The sequence below is a fragment of the Haliotis cracherodii genome, unplaced genomic scaffold (assembly GCF_022045235.1).
Source record: "Haliotis cracherodii isolate W230 unplaced genomic scaffold, xgHalCrac1.p SCAF_4, whole genome shotgun sequence".
Taxonomy (NCBI): domain Eukaryota; kingdom Metazoa; phylum Mollusca; class Gastropoda; order Lepetellida; family Haliotidae; genus Haliotis; species Haliotis cracherodii.
In genome coordinates this window covers 11,909,420-11,929,918 of record NW_027266297.1, presented here as the reverse complement: position 1 = coordinate 11,929,918, position 20,499 = coordinate 11,909,420, and the positions used below count along the sequence as shown (strand labels likewise).

Here is a 20,499-nt window from a genome sequence, read left to right as displayed (position 1 = left end):
TATCTTAAATTGAATTTAATTTGTATTTCTGAAAAAAGCAGAAGTCTTCTTAAGATCAAGAACATGTGCACAATATTAAATACTCAAGCAAACAGTCCCGGAAAAATGGAAAACATTTATTTTTGTAACATCATCCTTAACGGCCAAAGCCACTCATGATGCTTCAGTCAAATCTGAAACTACTTCTTTTGGTTTGGTTTGTTGTTTTACGCCGCACTCAGCAATATTCTAGCTATATGACGGCAGTCTGTAAATAATCGAGTCTGGACCAGACAATCCTGTGATTAATATCATGAGCATCAATCCACGCAATTGAGATCGATGACATGCATCAACCAAGTCAGCGAGCCTGGCCGCCCGATACCGTTAGTCGCCTTTTACGGCAAGTATGGGTGAAACTTCTTCTAGATATTATTATGCATGCATGTCAGGTTTTCTTAGCCTTGTGGTATTTGGATAAAAGATCTTCTCAAATCAATTCTTTTTGCCTTTTTCTCACTTGTTTCATCTAATCTCTTGCATGAGTGCATGCTTGTGTGTGTGTGACATAAGCTCAGTTGAATCATAGGTGCAGGTGAGAATAAAGTCAAAAATGGTAAAAAGGTTTTGCAGAAAACAAGACAGACAAAACAACACTATGATCCCATATGGACCTTTGTGGCATGGAAGCTGAAATATTGTTCCCATGAAAAAGATACACATAGTCACAGAGTAGAGAACTACATGCAATACTCCAGGGACATTTATGCTCTGACTCAAGAGAGACTATAGATGTTGATACCTAAACAAAAATGTCTGTAAAATACCCATTAACTTGATCTGCATTATTCAGACATAAGTACATTTTTGTTGTGTTCATTGAAATTCCTGCACTCTGATTAGCTGAATTAGTCATGAATTATTGCATTCATTTCCTAATGAATGTAAAAAATAAAGCCACGCCCACTGAGGCACACTGCTTTTATTACTGCGGACGGTCGGGGAACCACAGTATTACGGTCAAGGGAATTCCCTTTCTGCTCACGTGTATCGTCATGCACAGGACATTTAGTGATATTCATGCATATTCATTGTCCAAACAACACTTTGAAACCGAAGGCCGAGAAGGAATGAAACAGCAAACGTGCAGACTCCTTCGCTTGTTTTTTTCCTGCTTGCCTCGGTTCCACAACTTTCATGTCTTCGGGTTTCATTTCTAACTAGCATTTTTCCTACTGTGTGTTCCCGTTCTCAGGGTCCTAATGTTTGAATCTGACGGTAACTGACCATGCCATTTGAAACAGCCGCCCTCTCCCGGACATATGTGTTCCGGCTCATTACAGTCTGCTGCAATTCTTCTCGGCTCTTGCCTTGATTGACAGGTCCTATGAACATTGTTTTGATCCTACTCTCCGTTGATTGGTTACTGACTGTGTAGGCGTGTCAAGTTAAGTGCATGAATTAAACGATCACCTGATTCATGTCTTCGGTCTCAAGGGGTTGTTTGGACAATGAATATGCATGAATGTCGCTAAATGTCCTGTGCATGACAATACACGTGAGCAGAAAGGAAATTCCCTCGACCGTAACACTGTGATTCCCCGACATTCCATAGTAATAAAAGTAGTCCGCTTCAGTGGGCGTGGCTTAATATTTTACATTCATTGGGAAATGAATGCAATAACATGTGACCAATTCAGCTAAACAGTATGCAGGAATTTCAGTGAACACAACAATTATTTCATTATGATGCCTTGAATCTTCTTATCGGCATAAACATGCATACAAAGGTTCAGCTAACTTAGACTTAAGGTTTAAAGAGAAGAAAACCTCTTGTGAAAAATAAATAACAGTAAAATCAGTAGTTGAAGAATGATGCCATCACATGAAACATTCATTGAAAGTTCAGCTACCACAGTAACATATGTATTGACATGGTTGAGTCAAATTACTTTATAAAGATAATATACTAAATTTAATTACAAATTGAACAAACAATGCAGAGTAATGGCTTTTCCAGTTTGGCTGCCATGGAAAGGAAAAATCAGACCAGAAGTGGGATTAAGGTGTCATCATTGATGGGAGTAAGCAAAATTTTGAGAAGGCACATCAGTTAAAGAAGAAATAAATAGTCAAGCCTAATATTAACAGTTTATGCTGTCATAATACAAATTTCAGAGATGTTGCTTATAGTATGGAATCATTACCCAAAATTCTGTGGCAGTGTCAGCATGTCTCCCAGAGGAAAACATTCTAGACCCCGTGGCTTTGCAAGGTCAAGGTTGTTCTGCTGCAGGAACTGATCGCCACACAGATCACGTGACTCGCACTGGATTGGATGAAAGGGCATCAATGTCGGCTTTGTAAGCCGCATCACTGCAAGAGAAAGGGATAAACTCAGCAAATCATATGATAAACAGAACTCAAAAGTAACACACAGATCTTCAGTTGGAGTTCTTCAACCCCTAAACAAAGCATGCATCCCTTAGCCATGCCAGGATCCGCTGTTCCTAGATTCGCCCTGATTATGATCCTTCAGGTGAGTCAGAGCTATACCTGTGCTCATGGGTTTTACTGAATAGGCCTTTGTTTGAAACCTATGTCACTTCCAGCTTTCTCCCAAGCTTAAGTTGACATGCTGTGATATAACTGTGTTCAAAGCACTGATATATCCAACCTGAGTGGAGTTTATCACTGCTTTGAACAGTATTCAAGTGACATCACGGCGAGCCAGCTTAATGAAGGAGGACAGCCCGAATTGAAGCAGGTCCTAGACATTTACCACTTTGGTAAAACCCACAAGAAGGGGTATGGTGCTGACAAACCTAGAAACATAATCAAGTGGAACCAGGATTTGAACCCACAACCATAACTCTGCTCAGCAAATTGTTGCACCGCTTAGACAACCAGTGCCGCCAAACAAAGCTGAAGCTAAAAGAATAGGAAGCGTTTGATAATTCTATACACAGGAACTGCATACATGTAGATACATCTGCTAAATCATTTCAAGGTTGGCCTTGAGGATAATTTCTCAAAGTAGTGTGTGGTCACATCAGCTGTGAATGAAAGCCTCAGTATTTAGAATTGAATGGTGCAGTCAGCAAAATTTCAGCTGTATTATAACTGTAAGTGTAAGATACATTATCAAGTGTGGGCCATGAAAACCAGAAGTTGACCGCATGAGCATCAATGAACACCATAGGGGTCTCATGACATAATATCGGTCAAATCACACATCATGAAAACCGGATCCTCATTATAGCCAGTTGTTGTGATGAGCCTGGGGCTCTGAGGACATGGATGTCCATGAAACATTCATCACTGTGTGTATGCTCCACTAATAGAAGCATTCCAGCAACATCCCATTGGAAGACACCAAGAATGGACTTAACACATTTTGACCATGTGTAGAATTAAACCTGTCTCAGCCATTTTTAAATTAAATTTTAAAAATGAATTTTGAAATCATACAACATAAATGTGTACCAACACATGTATAAAAACTGATAAAGATAAGCTGTGATGAGAACATACTTTTGATAAAATCTGCAAAGTGCTGACTCGTTAATTTACCAGCCAGACATTAGTCAGCTAGGATCTTCATTTGGGGTCAGACCACTAAATCACAGCTGACCTTCACCTCTGACATAACAACTAACAAGCCAAGTATCACTTACAATGGCTAGACTGTAGACTATATATCGGTATGTTCCATGTTTGTATGAGGAATTTCCGTTGAAGCAAATCATCTGTACATAATCCCAAAGGTTGATCAATTCCTCCCCTTACAGTTATCACACACGCCCCTTAGTCAGGTCTGGTGCTTGTCTGCATGACAATGATGAACCCAGCCCCACATCCACTTTGTCCAGCAACTGATATACCAATTAATCCAACATTAACATCATTGAAACATTATAGCAAAATCTTCTGGATGTTTAAATGTTTCCCTCTAAATATGTGAATATATCACTACAATGATATCATGATGAATCAGGCATCATATCTAAAGGCAAATCAACTTTGTTCCCACCTTATTCTAAGGCAAAATGATACTAATATAAAAAATCAAATCTGAAATCATTAAGTGTGTTTTATTCCAACCAGTGAATATTTGCATGTTCACAACATCAAACACATTCCTTACCAACCTATGGTCTCTGGTCTTCTGACCCTTGTAAAATATTTTGACACAAGCTTTTCCCCACCCCCACCCAGTATGCTCTATTCCTTCCAACAATCCTCCACCTCCAAGCACAATCCTCCATCAATCCTCCACCTTAACCCACAATCCTCCATCTTAACCCACAATCCTCCACCTCCAAGCACAATCCTCCATCAATCCTCCACCTTAACCCACAATCCTCCATCTTAACCCACAATCCTCCACCTCCAAGCACAATCCTCCATCAATCCTCCATCTTAACCCACAATCCTCCACCTTAACCCACAATCCTCCATCTTAACCCACAATCCTCCACCTTAACCCACAATCCTCCACCTTAACCCACAATCCTCCACCTCCAAGCACAATCCTTCATCTTAACCAACAATCCTCCACCTTAACACACAATCCTCCACCTTAACCCACAATCCTCCACCTCCAAGCACAATCCTCCATCAATCCTCCATCTTAACCCACAATCCTCCACCTTAACCCACAATCCTCCATCTTAACCCACAATCCTCCACCTTAACCCACAATCCTCCACCTTAACCCACAATCCTCCACCTCCAAGCACAATCCTTCATCTTAACCCACAATCCTCCACCTTAACACACAATCCTCCACCTTAACCCACAATCCTCCACCTCCAAGCACAATCCTCCATCAATCCTCCACCTTAACCCACAATCCTCCACCTTAACCCACAATCCTCCATCTTAACCCACAATCCTCCACCTTAACCCACAATCCTCCACCTTAACCCACAATCCTCCACCTCCAAGCACAATCCTTCATCTTAACCCACAATCCTCCACCTTAACACACAATCCTCCACCTTAACCCACAATCCTCCACCTCCAAGCACAATCCTCCACCTTAACCCACAATCCTCCACCTTAACCCACAATCCTCCACCTCCAAGCACAAACCTCCACCTTAACCCACAATCCTCCACCTTAACCCACAATCCTCTACCTCCAAGCACAATCCTCCACCTTAACCCATAATCCTCCACCTTAACCCACAATCCTCCACCTTAACCCACAATCCTCTACCTCCAAGCACAATCCTCCACCTTAACCCACAATCCTCCAACATAACCCACAATCCTCCACCTTAACCCACAATCCTCCAACATAACCCACAATCCTCCACCTTAAACCCACAATCCTCCACCTTAACTCACAATCCTCCACCTTAACCCACAATCCTCCATCTTAACCCACAATCCTCCACCTTAACCCACAATCCTCTACCTTAACCCACAATCCTCCACCTTAACCCACAATCCTCCACCTTAACCCACAATCCTCCACCTTAACCCACAATCCTCCACCTTAACCCTAAACCTCCACCCCACCCTCAATCCTCTACACCCATCTATAAGCCACCCACCATGCTCCAACTTAACCCACAATCCTCCACCCCCAATCACAATCCTCCACCTTAACCCCCAATCACAATCCTCTACCTTAACCCCCAATCACAATCCTCTACCCTAATCCTTACCCATCCATAACCCCTATCCTTACCCACAATCCTCCACCCCACCCTAAACCCTCCACCCCACCCTCCACCCCCACCCCCAATCCTCCACCCGTCAGCCTTCACAGTATAAGCTACATCAACAAGACAAGGTCTTTCATGCAAGCTGCAGACAGGCGAGTGAGTCCCAGGTAAAGCGGGAGCCCTGTCCTCAACCCCTGGGAGGCTTCTGTATCTACAGGTTTACTTATCCCATACACTTAGTCCACTGGCTAGGCTCTATCTTGTAATCAATGTACTGACTCTGGTAGCCAGGGGAGAGCAAACACTCCGTCTCAGACCTCAAACAGTCTCCATGGATGTTCATGGCTTGGGACAAACTGTCTAAGATGGAAAACCTTAGAAGGTTTCTGTGACATGTGCCATTAACTAATCGGAATTGTCTGTAGTACAAGCTTCCTGTGTGGAGATACTACAGTGAAGAAGCAGGGAAAGTGGTAACACTTTATGGCAACATCTCTGGCACACACCCTCTCAACTTAATATGTTGCAAGTGTCTGTATCTTAAGCAACGTGATTACTATATTAGTCTCGTGTCAATATTGGCATAACCGAATGGTGAAGCTGATGAGATGGGTTTATCTAAGAATTAGTCAATACATGCAATATCTAGGATTTATTCATGGGTACTTGTAAAGGTGTAGAGATTAATATTCATCTCTGATTCTCATAATGATTGTAAATGAGTGAGTGAGTTTGGTTTAACACCGCTTTCAACATTATTTCAGTTATATCACAGCATCAGCTTGATGTGGGAGGAAAACCTGAAGCGATGCAGGTCTTAAACATTTACCACTTTGGTGAAACCCACAAGCATGAGTATAGTGCTGACAAACTTAGAAACATAATCGGGGCAAAGCAGGATTCTAACCCACAATCATCGGTTTCTGGCGTGTCAAAGGGACTCAACTCTGCACAACGAATTACCAACTCCAAAATGTGAGCTGGTCTTTCTGGTGGCTACATGGTATTTCTATATAAGACTCACAGTGAAACTATCGTTTGTCTGTTGTTTAATGCCGTAGTCAGCAAAACTTCAGTTATATCACAGCAGCATGTAGACAATCAAGTTTGGACCAGACAAACCATCGGTTGATATTATAAGCAATATTCGATGTTGTTAAGTAAGTCACCAAGACTTTAGTGGACAAGCACAGTGGAAGCAGATCACATGGCAGGGAATAGTTGCTTGGATTTTACACTGCTTTCAGAATTGTATCACCCATACCTTGGCAGGGGTGGCACCAAGAATGGCTTCACACATTGTACCAATACGGGGATCAATTTTCGGTATTGAACCTTAAGCACTCAACTATCTATTGATGTTTTTGAGTCACCGTGTGTCACTTTGACAATCAGAGCATGCTGTCACCATGGCTCGGAATATGGACTCCAGTCTACCAATGAATAGACTGAAAAACAAATTATGTAAAAGATACTGTTCCATTGTGTCGGCATTGTACTATCAAGTTTACACAATAATTGCCAATTATGAAATGAATTTGGACATGCATTTGAAATAACTTACCAAAAAAGTTATTTGCTGAAGCATGACATTTTTTTCACTTCACTAAATGGAAGCAGATGTGACATTTTTGCAGCTTTTTTGTGGCATAATGGTTTTTAATGCAGAGTGGTAATGGTGTGCCCCCCCACCCCCCCCTACACACACTGCATGAGTGAGAAACCAATCAGACATGACATCATTTTCATGGACTTTTTAAGTGACAGAATTTCATGGATTAAAAAAAATATATATATAAACTATACAGCACAATAGCTATCTATAAATTTTGAGCAAGTTAAAATGTCAAAATATACAAAAATAATTACCGTATTCGATGTACTAAGCGCCCAGGGCGCTCTCAAAATTAGAAATAGGGGGCTCTTATTAGAATATTATTTTGGTGAAAAAAAACAGAGTTGAAAGATACATTTAGTGATTTATGCTGACAGCCTGAAATGTTTATGTATGACAGATATATGTTTAATAAATTTAATTGCCAATAATAAAGGTGCACATATCACAAAGTGCTTATTATACGCGAATAGGGGAAGGAAGCGGTGCGTATTATATGCGAATAGGGGTCGGAACGGGTGCTAATTGGGATTGTTCACTAGCCAATATATCAGCAAATCTCGCCGTGGGCGCTTATTAGAGCGGGGCGCTTAATACGTTGAATACGGTAAGTGAAATGTTTAATGATGTATGTAGAACTTTTTCCATCACTAAAATCCAGCAATCTAACATGGTGTATTATTGACAGTAAACAGTTGTAAAAACTGTATGTGGATGACTAATTCTCACCTGACTGTTGGTCACATGGTTAACTCTGGTCAGGTGTTAGGTCGATTGACCGTCCTGGCATTTTTTGTCAATTTGTCAAACTCAATAGTGTACATCAACCTAGTTGGAAATGATTGCCTAATTAAATAAGTACAATGTCTAAATTCCACGATTTATTGTGCTTGTTGGATTGTCTAACTAAATAATCAAGTCTGGACTACACAAACAAGTGATTGATTTTACGACACCATCGAGGTATGATGACACGCAACCAACCAAGTCACCGAACCTGACTACCAATCCATTAAGCTGCCTCATACAATAAGCATAGTTTGCTGGGGACCATTTGTAGCCCGGAATCTAAAAGAAACATCCCAAGTGTTATGACAGACTATATATAGCAAGCACACAGGACAGACTCTCCCTTTAAGAGTGGGGCCATAAAAATCCCCCTTCTGAATAAGCACTGTCCATAGAATCCTTACAAACACTGCTATGTCAGTGCTTATGAAGTCTGAAATTGGTATATAACTGCAGACTGACCTAATTCTTTGACAGTGAAAGGTCATTCAGCAGTTAGAGCCCACCCCCTGTGGGTCACATCACAATTATACATTGATGGTCATCGGTGTGAAAATTGATAGAAACCTGTAATCTCACATCCTTCCTGCTGATAGAATCAATATGTCACAAGAACTTATATAGGAAATGATGTCTAGGCAGTATCTATCATGGTTTCATTGACCTGTTCTTGTTAGATTGTGAGCTGATGTCAGTAGACATTCTTTACTTCACTGAGATTCATGGTCCAATGCACACCTTGGAATCATTGTGATAATCATTTGACGGATCATTTCATTCTTCTTTCATATTTATGTAGAGCAATGAAATATACTATTAAAAAAACTTAAGGATTCTTTCATATTACTTCAATTAATGTCATGGCATGACAGATTAACTAGAGTAATTTGAAAGGACTGGGTGGTCCTTAATTTTGTTAGAAGTATATATAATAATGTGTTCCTGGTAGACTATGTTCCATGTTTTATCATTCAAATCTGAATGAAGAATGTCTTTAAACCTATTTGACACCAGTGTGACTGTCAAAACTGCTCAACTACATGTGTACACCAAGGTGTATCAATACCACACTCTACATACATAGGGGTTGTCACGCGAGTGTGTTTGGGGATGGTAAATATCCTGCATTAGGAATAAACATTGTATTTAGAGAGCCTTGGTGAGCTAAATACATAGTGTTTATTCCTAATACAGTAGCCAATATAGTTCCAACTGAAATCTGTTTCTTATACAGTGGCGAAGCAACATATATGCAAAACAACAATTGTTTTTACTTGCCTTTCGCGGCAATCCATCGGTCTGTCCGCTAGAGTAACTGCCCTTTTTCAAAGGGAAGCTACTCTAACCCTAGTCTATGAGACGTCACAGCCACGGTCAGACGTTGTTGACAGTCGGTCTGTCCTGTCATAACGTTAGGAAGTGAAGTCAGATGTACACACAGCGACAAAACGAAACAAGGTAACGATTCAAACATATTTCGGCCAAATCCAACTATTTTAATTTGTGGAGAAGATTTCAAGCCGCAGAGGTCTACAAGCACAGATATGGCTACTGATCCCGCTTGGCTAGGCCTTGTGCCCTTACAAAATTGTTTCTCGAAAGTTGCCAAAACTTATAAAATGCCTTCACTACGTCACAGTTAGACACTGATTTTCAGTATATTAGACTGTACTTTTGATAATGATAGCAACACTCTACATACATATGTATACCACCGTCTTAATACCACACTCTACATACATATGTATACCACTGTCTCAATACCACACTCTACATAGATATCGATATGTATACCACAGGGTATCAATACCCAAACATGACCTACATATGTCTCCATTCCCCACTCAATACATATACCATTAACTGAAGCATGCTATAACATGACATATTATCAAAAAGAGATCTGGTTATGACTGCATACCTGCAAGGTCTATCTCAATGCCAAACATGAATTTCCCATAATGCATACAACTGCTACAAGTTTCAATCAGCTCAGCAAGTGAGAGGTCACACAGAACACTGTCACCTATTCAGCAAGTGTGGCCTGTGACAATCTGTTTCCACAAGCAGCAGAGAAAGGACTATTGAGTGACTACTACCTCACTACTGGATTGATTAACAAGTTGGTACAACCCCAATACACTCGTGTTGGACGGTGACTGACACATGCACCGGGGCCATCGGAGCTGTTGTGAAGGTATTTAAATATCTGTCGTTACTCTTTCACTGATGAACTTTTTAACAACTGTCCACTATCTACAACGTGTTTGAAGTTAAGTGGATCCTGGTGTCTTGGACACTTGTTGATCCAGAGGGGGTGCTGGTTGCACCCATACTCTTGTCAGACATCTTGCATGTTAACTGTGCCCTGGGCCAAGTACCTTCGTGACCTTGTGACTTGTGTATTATGTGCACCCGTGCTTTTCATAAACTCCTTGATTCACTTCTGCTTGAGGTTGTTCCTGTAGTATTTGAATTTATTGACCCTAAACTCTTTACCTTTTAACATCTAAAGGCTATAACAAGGACCCATTACCTTTCATGCTTAATCTTAATGATGTTTCATGACCATTTTCACATGTATGAACTGTTGAATGCCCTATTCTGTACCAGTATTGTTAAAGATGGGGTTGGGGGGTAATTGAACACTACCTTAGGAGGGGTGCAGTTTGTGATTTGTCAATTTTCATATGTTTGGAAATATATAACCAAATGAGTTAAATTAGTGTTGTAATACTGTTACTTTTACTGCTTTGAATACCCAAACACCTTTAAAGCTTCCAAGTATATGAAAATGTGTATGTTTCAAAAAGGGGCGATGTGTCGGATCCCATTACAGTGGGTTCGAATATCACAGATTCACCCTGAATAAAACAAGTTATCTGGAGATGACATGTCCGCCTGGTCTGGTGCAATTCGGAAATGGAGTTTGGCTACACACAATAGGGTTCACTGTCATTGTATACCTTCAGCACAGTGCAGAAAAAAATCTCTACCCTCATTTTTAGTAAAGCCCAAGTTGTTGTCATGACAACATAAAAAAATAAAACAAATCCTGAATTATCAAAAGGCAACAGTTCACCATTAGACTGATTTGTATAGCAAGTTTCAACAAGAAATATTCAACAGTTTAGGAGTTCTGCTCTGGAAACGTAAAACGTAAGGAGAGACGGACAGATGGACAGACGGACGGACGGACATGCTGATCCCTATATCCCCCATTTTACAAACCGAGGGGATAATAAAAAGCACATAATCTGCAATTTCTCCACTGATGAGCAGCAATGCCAAAACAGGGACGTCAAGTCAAGAAAATAATCTATATCACCTACAATACATCCAGTCCCAGCCATCATACATCTCAGTTTAGAATGTAGTGTTTATGCTTATCCGTGATGCCATCACTACAGATGGGGAGTCCCTCCCTCTCAACACAATGCAGCTGTAGATGTTGATACAGCTGTTGTGCCCATCTATGTCCTACAGGTAGAGAGCCTCTATCTTTCAACACAATGCAGCTGTAGATGCTGATGTAGCTGTTGTGTCCATCCACATCCTACACAGAGAGAGAGAGACCCTCCCTCTCAACACAATGCAGCTGTAGATGCTGATGCAGCTGTTGTGCCCATCTATGTCCTACAGGTAGAGAGCCTCTATCTCTCAACACAATGCAGCTGTAGATCCTGCTGTTGTGTCCATCTACATCCTACGGAGAGAGAGCTCTCCCGCTCAACACAATGCAGCTGTAGATGCTGATACAGCCGTTGTGCCCATCTACATCATACAGAGAGAGAGCCTCTATCTTTCAACACAATGTAGCTGTAGATGCTGATGCAGCTGTTGTGTCCATCCACATCCTACACAGAGAGAGAGAGACCCTCCCTCTCAACACAATGCAGCTGTAGATGCTGATGCAGCTGTTGTGCCCATCTATGTCCTACAGGTAGAGAGCCTCTATCTCTCAACACAATGCAGCTGTAGATCCTGCTGTTGTGTCCATCTACATCCTACGGAGAGAGAGCTCTCCCTCTCAACACAATGCAGCTGTAGATGCTGATACAGCCGTTGTGCCCATCTACATCATACAGAGAGAGAGCCTCTATCTTTCAACACAATTTAGCTGTAGATGCTGATGCAGCTGTTGTGTCCATCGACACCCTACAGGTAGAGAGCCTGTCCCTCCTAACACAATGCAGCTGTAGACCTTGATGCAGCCGTTGTGTCCATCTACATTCTACAGGTAGAGAGCCTGTCCCTCCTAACACAATGCAGCTGTAGACCTTGATGCAGCCGTTGTGTCCATCTACATTCTACAGGTAGAGAGCCTGTCCCTCCTAACACAATGCAGCTGTAGACCTTGATGCAGCTGTGTCCATCTACATTCTACAGGTAGAGAGCCCCTCCCTCTCCAAAAAATGCAGCTGAAGACCTTGATGCAGAGCTCCCTGCCATCCCAACACAATTCAACTGGCAATACACACACATCCAACAGATGGCACCACTCAGCGACATTATCAGTAGGTCATACCAAGCAGGTAAATCCTCCCTTCATACAATCTGCTGATAACAAGCCAATAAACATTTACTACATCTCTGATATTTTCTTTCATGGGAAAATAGATTTTTCTTTTTTCCTGACACAATAGTGATTGGCTCATTGAGGTTAATAGCATGAACTCTCAGCATTTGCAAGCTGTGACTCCCTACAAAGACGTCGTACATTAAGTGTATACTATTCAACAGACTGGATGGTCCTTGCTTCTGACTTGATAGATGTACACACCACAGTGAGGTAAGGTACAGACTGATGGTCCAAAGTGAGGTAAGGTACAGACTGATGGTACACAGTGAGGTAAGGTACAGACTGATGGTCCACAGTGAGGTAAGGTACAGACTGATGGTCCACAGTGAGGTAAGGTACAGACTGATGGTCCACAGTGAGGTAAGGTACAGACTGATGGTCCACAGTGAGGTAAGGTAAAGACAAATCGTCCATGTCTCTGGCTGGCTGGATGTACACACCACAGTGAGGTAAGGTACAGACTGATGGTCCACAGTGAGGTAAGGTACAGACTGATGGTCCACAGTGAGGTAAGGTACAGACTGATGGTCCACAGTGAGGTAAGGTACAGACTGATGGTCCACAGTGAGGTAAGGTACAGACTGATGGTCCACAGTGAGGTAAGGTACAGACTGATGGTCCACAGTGAGGTTAGGTACAGACTGATGGTCCACAGTGAGGTAAGGTACAGACTGATGGTCCACAGTGAGGTAAGGTACAGACTGATGGTCCACAGTGAGGTAAGGTACAGACTGATGGTCCACAGTGAGGTAAGGTAGAGACTGATGGCCCACAGTGAGGTTAGGAACAGACTGATGGTCCACAGTGAGGTAAGGTACAGACTGATGGTCCACAGTGAGGTAAGGTAGAGACTGATGGTCCACAGTGAGGTAAGGTACAGACTGATGGTCCACAGTGAGGTAAGGTACAGACTGATGGTCCACAGAGAGGTTAGGTACAGACTGATGGTCCACAGTGAGGTAAGGCACAGACTGATGGTCCACAGTGAGGTTAGATACAGACTGATGGTCCACAGTGAGGTAAGGTACAGACTGATGGTCCACAGTGAGGTAAGGTACGGACTGATGGTCCACAGTGAGGTAAGGTACGGACTGATGGTCCATGTCTCTGGCTGGCTGGATGTACACACCACAGTGAGGTAAGGTACAGACTGATGGTCCACAGTGAGGTAAGGTACGGACTGATGGTCCACAGTGAGGTAAGGTACGGACTGATGGTCCACAGTGAGGTAAGGTACGGACTGATGGTCCATGTCTCTGGCTGGCTGGATGTACACACCACAGTGAGGTAAGGTACAGACTGATGGTCCACAGTGAGGTAAGGTACAGACTGATGGTCCACAGTGAGGTAAGGTACGGACTGATGGTACACAGTGAGGTAAGGTACAGACTGATGGTACACAGTGAGGTAAGGTACAGACTGATGGTCCACAGTGAGGTAAGGTACAGACTGATGGTCCACAGTGAGGTAAGGTACAGACTGATGGTCTACAGTGAGGTAAGGTACAGACTGATGGTCCACAGTGAGGTAAGGTAGAGACTGATGGTCCACAGTGAGGTAAGGTACAGACTGATGGTCCACAGTGAGGTAAGGTACAGACTGATGGTCCACAGTGAGGTAAGGTACAGACTGATGGTCCATGTCTCTGGCTGGCTGGATGTACACACCACAGTGAGGTAAGGTACGGACTGATGGTCCACAGTGATGTAAGGTAAAGACAGATGGTCCACAGTGAGGTAAGGTACAGACTGATGGTCCACAGTGAGGTAAGGTACAGACTGATGGTCCATGTCTCTGGCTGGCTGGATGTACACACCAAAGTAAGGTAACATACGCCACTGACACACACAACATGGCCCTCATTTATTGTAAACTACAAACTGAAAAGGTCCAACCTTATGAACACATAGTCTGTACTGTATGGTTCATACTTTTCTCAATTTTTCTTATATTCAAATTTCAGAGAATATTGCTATTTCATGTTTAATTTTCTTACACCATTCATTCCTTGTGACATTAAGTGTATTTAATTACATAATGTTTAATGTGTTGCATAAACCTTTTAAAAAAATGATTATTTCAGCAATCAGTAGGAAATGATATCATTGAGGTTTAATGGTGACATTTTCTTCAACCATGTGTCAATGGTATATAATATTACTATCACAGATGTGTGACAAAAATGCCACTCAGCTTACAAAGACATTCCATGGTACAAAATTCTCCCCAGCCCTATGCTATGCATCATATTGGATTTAATAAGGGACTGGGTGTCCAAAATGGCTGTTTTGCAAAGTCATATGTTGACTGAAGTGATGCACCACTTAGCTGGCTCTGATGGTGGGGGGAGGTGGGGTGGCCTGGAGAAGTCACTCTTCACATCAAAGGCCCGGGTACGGGTCCCAACATGGGTGCAATGTGTGTGGCGTCAAGCCCACTTCTCATGTCCTCTGACATGATGCTACTTGAACATTGCTTAAAGTGATGTAAACCCATACTCCTTCACTTACACTGGAGGCCGTCCTAGCCGTAGCCTGACTGAAGTTTTGTTCTGTTGGCACTGCTTTGTATGCTCTGGGCACTAACACATTTGTTGCTATTTTGAGTTTGTTTTTTTCGTGAACCAGTACAACTTATTTGTAGATTTGGGTGGTACGATTATACAGTTGAAAGAAGACTTCAATATCTAGCTATGTTCTAGGGAATCGGTTGCCCTGTGGTCAAAGTGTTAGAATTTGTTATGCAGAGATGCATCTCTTAGGTGTGTCAGGATCTGATGATCTATTTGAATCACATTGCCTAGTTTATGATCCTTGGTTTCTCAACACCTCACCAATGGCTTGGGTTACACATCTACACGTCTTCACACATCAACATGTCAATTTAAACTTTTCTCCTTCATTAAGCTGACACACCCTGATAAAACGGAGACACTGTTCTACTAGCAGCATGAAACCAACCTCATGTCAGTTTTATCCTGAAAACGCTGTCCTAGTAGAGGTTCCACAAACAAGGGATTCTGTCGAAAGGTCACATGAGGAAAATGGGGAGGATTTGTGGAATTGATGTGTGGATGGATAAATGAAAATGTGGGAGGATGCATGAATAATTGTTGTTTATGTTCATAAAGATGGGTGGGAAAATGAGAGAGTATGTGGGTCTATGAATGGAGACTATTTAGAGTGAGTGAGTGAGTGAGTATGGTTTTACGCCGCTTTTAGCAATATTCCAGCAATATCACGGCGGGGAACCCCAGAAATGGGCTTCACACATTGTGCCCATGTCGGGAATCGAACCCGGGTCTTCGGCGTGACGAGCGAACGCTTTAACCACTTGGCTACCCGACCGCCCCTGAGACTATTTAGATGGGTGGGTATATGGGTTTATGAATGGAGACTATTTAAGATGGATGAGTATGTGGGTTTATGAATGGAGACTATCTAGATGGGTGAGTATGTGGGTTTATGAATGGAGACTATTTAGATGGGTGGGTATGTGGGTTTATGAAAGGAGACTATTTAGATGGGTGGGTATGTGGGTTTTTGAATGGAGACTATTTAGATGGGTGAGTATGTGGGTTTATGAATGGAGACTATTTAGATGGGTGAGTATGTGGGTTTATGAATAGAGACTATTTAGATGGGCGAGTAGGTGGGTTAATGAATGGAGACTATTTAGATGGGTGAGTATGTGGGTTTATGAATAGAGACTATTTAGATGGGTGAGTATGTGGGTTTATGAATAGAGACTATTTAGATGGGTGAGTATGTGGGTTTATGAATGGAGACTATTTAGATGGGCGAGTATGTGGGTTTATGAACATAGACTATTTAGATGGGTGAATATGTGGGTTTATGAATGGTGACTATTTAGATGGGCGAGTATGTGGGTTTATGAATGGTGACTATTTAGATGGGTGAGTATGTGGGTTTATGAATGGAGACTATTTAGATGGGTGAATATGTGGGTTTATGAATGGTGACTATTTAGATGGGCGAGTATGTGGGTTTATGAATGGAGACTATTTAGATGGGTGAGTATGTGGGTTTATGAATAGAGACTATTAAATGAGTATGTGAGTGAGTGAGTGAGTGAGTGAGTATGGTTTTACGCCGCTTTTAGCAATATTCCAGCAATATCATGGCTGGGGACACCAGAAATGGGCTTCACACATTGTACCCATGTCGGGAATCGAACCCGGGTCTTCGGCATGACAAGCGAACGCTTTAAAATGAGTATGTGAGTATGTGGGTTTATGAATGGAGACTATTTAGATGGGTGGGTATGTAGGTTTATGAATAGAGACTAAGACGGGTGGGTGAATGGGTGAGTGAGTGGGAAAATGGGTGGACACATGGATGAGTGGGTTGTACGGGTGAACTGGTTGATGAGTGGACAACGGAATGAGGGGTGGATGGTAGGGCTGGCTGAAAAGATCGATAATCGGAAATGTCGTTGATGGGAAGGAATATCAACAATTTTTTATATGAAAATTGTGTCATTGATAATATCTTACACAAGCTATTGTGATGAAATAAAGTTTTAATTTACTGAAGCAGACCTGTTTTTGTCCATTGCCGAAGATGGCAAGCAACTGATTTTGTTATATCTAATATGTCCACAAAGTAATCCATGCTTAAATGTGTCACCACTCACCAGAGACGTGAAAAATGTTGTTTGTCTCTGAGCCTTTTGCATATTTTACTTCTCTGATATTTATTGATAATTGATCGGTATTTAGTAAACGATTATAGATCTGTAAAATTTATATTGATAGCCAGCCCTAGTGGATGGCTGAATGAATGTAGGAAGGATGCATGGATGAGGGAGAAGGTGATTGTGGGGATGTGTGGTTCAGTGATGTGAGTGGGGTACTGACAACATCAAGATGTTATTCTGTTGACCGAGCAGCTGTATTATCATCTTTCATCAGTTCTTAAAAACTCATCACAAGCAGATAATGGATGTGTACATGAACAGGAAAACAACACGAAAACACTGCTCTGACAGATGAGATAAAACTGTAAATCCTCGTCCATTAAGACGAGCCAATATACTCAACATTGATTTTTCCTTTCATCCATTGCCTTGTTTCTTGTGTAAGCTCTTAATAGTCCTATTTTATAGGAAACAGCCAAAGACAGTGACCTCAATGTGACTAATTGCTTGGCTGCATTAATAGCATGTAGTGATTACTTCCTTCTTAACAAACTGAAGTAGTTTGATGGCCTAGTTGATTCAGAGACACAATCAGAGACAATGTTCCTCACAGCCTCTCTTCAGGGAAGTGTAATCCCATTAAAAGGTAATTGTGTTTCACAGAGCTGCTAATCAGACTTGCACGGACAACTGCACGAAACTGCTCTGCATCGTATTAGCTGGCTACCATGTTCAACAGCATTCCGTGAAATTTGAGTTTGATTTAAATGTGATGGACATGATTTCAAGTTGGCCCAAGGCTGCAAGTTCAATGGAAAAAGTATCCAGGTTACTCAATGCTAAACAGATAGCTAGATTCCAAATATTGAAACGCAGGTTGTATAACTAATTATTTTTTTAAGTATTGGAGTGTTCAGACAAGACCTAGAAGGCCTTGATATTATCAAAGGAAAGGAGTTGAACTGATGCTACATGTGTTCATTCATACAAGAGACAGTGCCAATATTACCCTGGGGCAAAACATAGTGAGTGCTCCCATTTCTGATATTTGCACAGAGTGCACATATTACATTTCAGTTATTCTAGCCATTTGATTGGCTGATTGCCTTTAAGGGTCTACTTTCGCTACATTCATTCATTCATATTTCAGTCACAAGAACACTGTTAGTGTCTACCCTGAAAATGCATCCAGAGAACAGAAAACAAATTGAAGTAATTTTTATTTGTAATTTTATTATTAAATTATTATTAAAGTACTTTATCAGAAAATGGTATATGAAATAAATGAACATGCACCTGATCATCTATTTTGCTGAACGAACATGTGCCAACAGCATTATTGTCAGATGGGCTAATCATTCAAACGAGCACTTCTGAATGGTTATAACTCTAAAACAGTACAAAACATGTGTGATCATTTCATCTTGAAACAACAGCTGATGAAAGCACAGAATCTACAATATCAATTATTCAAATTCCTTCAACTGAATGAAAACCATCCTTCACAAAGCAATAAACGTTGCTTTCGGGCGTTTGAATTCACTCAAATTATGGCCTTTCTTGCTTAGCCTCCTAAAATATTGGACAGCAATATCCTAAATCCTTGCATTTAAATGGCTGACTTTATTCCAACCATGGGCTTTTATGTTCAACTTCCTTGCCGATATTCAATTAGTCATGGGCCGATGATGGTTTTTACAGCCAAGTTAGCAGGTAGGAAATGACTAGGTGACATGCAATGGGTTACGTGCATGGGCCCAGTGTGGTATGAAGGTTGGACCCCATCAAACAGCCAGCCAGAAATCTCATGTTATACAATGGTTAATTCATGTCATGGTTTAGTGTCAAATGGTGGCTGTAGATTAACTCAACTCAAAACACCCAGAAGGAAAACACAAACGTTTTAGGGTAATACTGCTTGCTTTATGGGAATATGACTATTCTCTGTGGACACCCTGGTCTATTCCTGTCTTTATTTTGAATGAGTAAAAAGGAAAGTTAGGCACATCAGTAAAACAAGTGTGCATTTGTTCAAGATGTAAATCATCTTTATTATTATGATCATTGGTATCACCATTATTATTATTATCAATGTTTCATCCAAATCATCATCACAATCTTCATCGTGGTCATCTTTATGACCAACACTATGATCATCACCATCCCCACCAACATCTCTAACATCATCAGTGTCTTTACTCATCATCTTGTTCACCTGGGCCATTAACAAGGCAATTCACTCTGCAGAGTTTCTTTCCTTAGTCATGACAGGATTTGATGAGTGAGTGAGTGAGTGAGTGAGTCTTGTTTTAAGCTGTTCTTAGCAATATTCCAGCAATATCACGGCGGGGGACACTAGAAAGGGGCTTCACACGTTGTCAAGAATCAAACCCCTGTCTTTGGCATGATGAGCGAATGCTTTAACCACTAGGCTACCTGACCGCCCCAGGATTTGATGATCAAGGATTCATATCCAAGATTTACCCTGATTATTATGCTTGACTTTTTAGCACTGTAACTGTGCTCATAGTTTTATGAACCTACTGCCACATTTGTCTATTTTGTCTATGTAGGTATCTTCCTATCTCATAGTAACATTTAGATGGTTCATAATTTGTATAAAACACTCTTGCTCGTTTTTGGTTGAAAATGTAAAACCTTGTGCTCAGGAAAAACGTTCCCTTGCTCACGTTTTTACAAGTGTTTTATAACTTCATCAAAGGGGTAAATGCCTAAAACCTGCATAACTCCGAGCTTCTCATATTAAGCTGACAATTCAAAGCAGCACTTATCATGATCTATGCTAATGTAGTAAATTTGAACACGAACTACTCGAAACCATCCTCCTCATCCCTCATCTCAAAATAACCACTGTAATCATCACTATTCCTATCACACTTGCCATCATCATCATTTCCACTAGTTACATCAACATATACATTTGGAATTACATTATCCTCTTGTCTTTTGTTTTAATTACATGAATTTTGCTCTAATAATCTAAAGACACTAAATGTTAAGAAAATACTCACAAAAATGAAACCAAAATACTTTAGAATGTGAAAAATCCCTTTGGGTGTAGCACTATGAACATGTATTTTGAAGTCTTTGACAGGCATTTAGAAATTGGAAGAACATGAAAAGATGAAACTCTTTATGGGTGACGACTTCTGTTTTTGTAACACTGTTTCAGGGCTA

The 20,499-nt window shown here is 41.3% G+C and overlaps 1 protein-coding gene across 2 annotated transcripts in view; it reads right to left on the bottom strand.

The window, feature by feature from the left end:
• Positions 1-20,499, bottom strand: part of LOC139478339 (trafficking protein particle complex subunit 13-like) — a 201,364-nt gene that overhangs the window by 29,466 nt on the left and 151,399 nt on the right. For both annotated transcript variants that reach the window (XM_071260773.1, XM_071260774.1), the window contains exon 2: positions 2,187-2,355. In XM_071260773.1, coding sequence (XP_071116874.1) covers positions 2,187-2,355 — 169 coding nt within the window. The remainder of the gene's footprint in view (positions 1-2,186; positions 2,356-20,499) is intronic.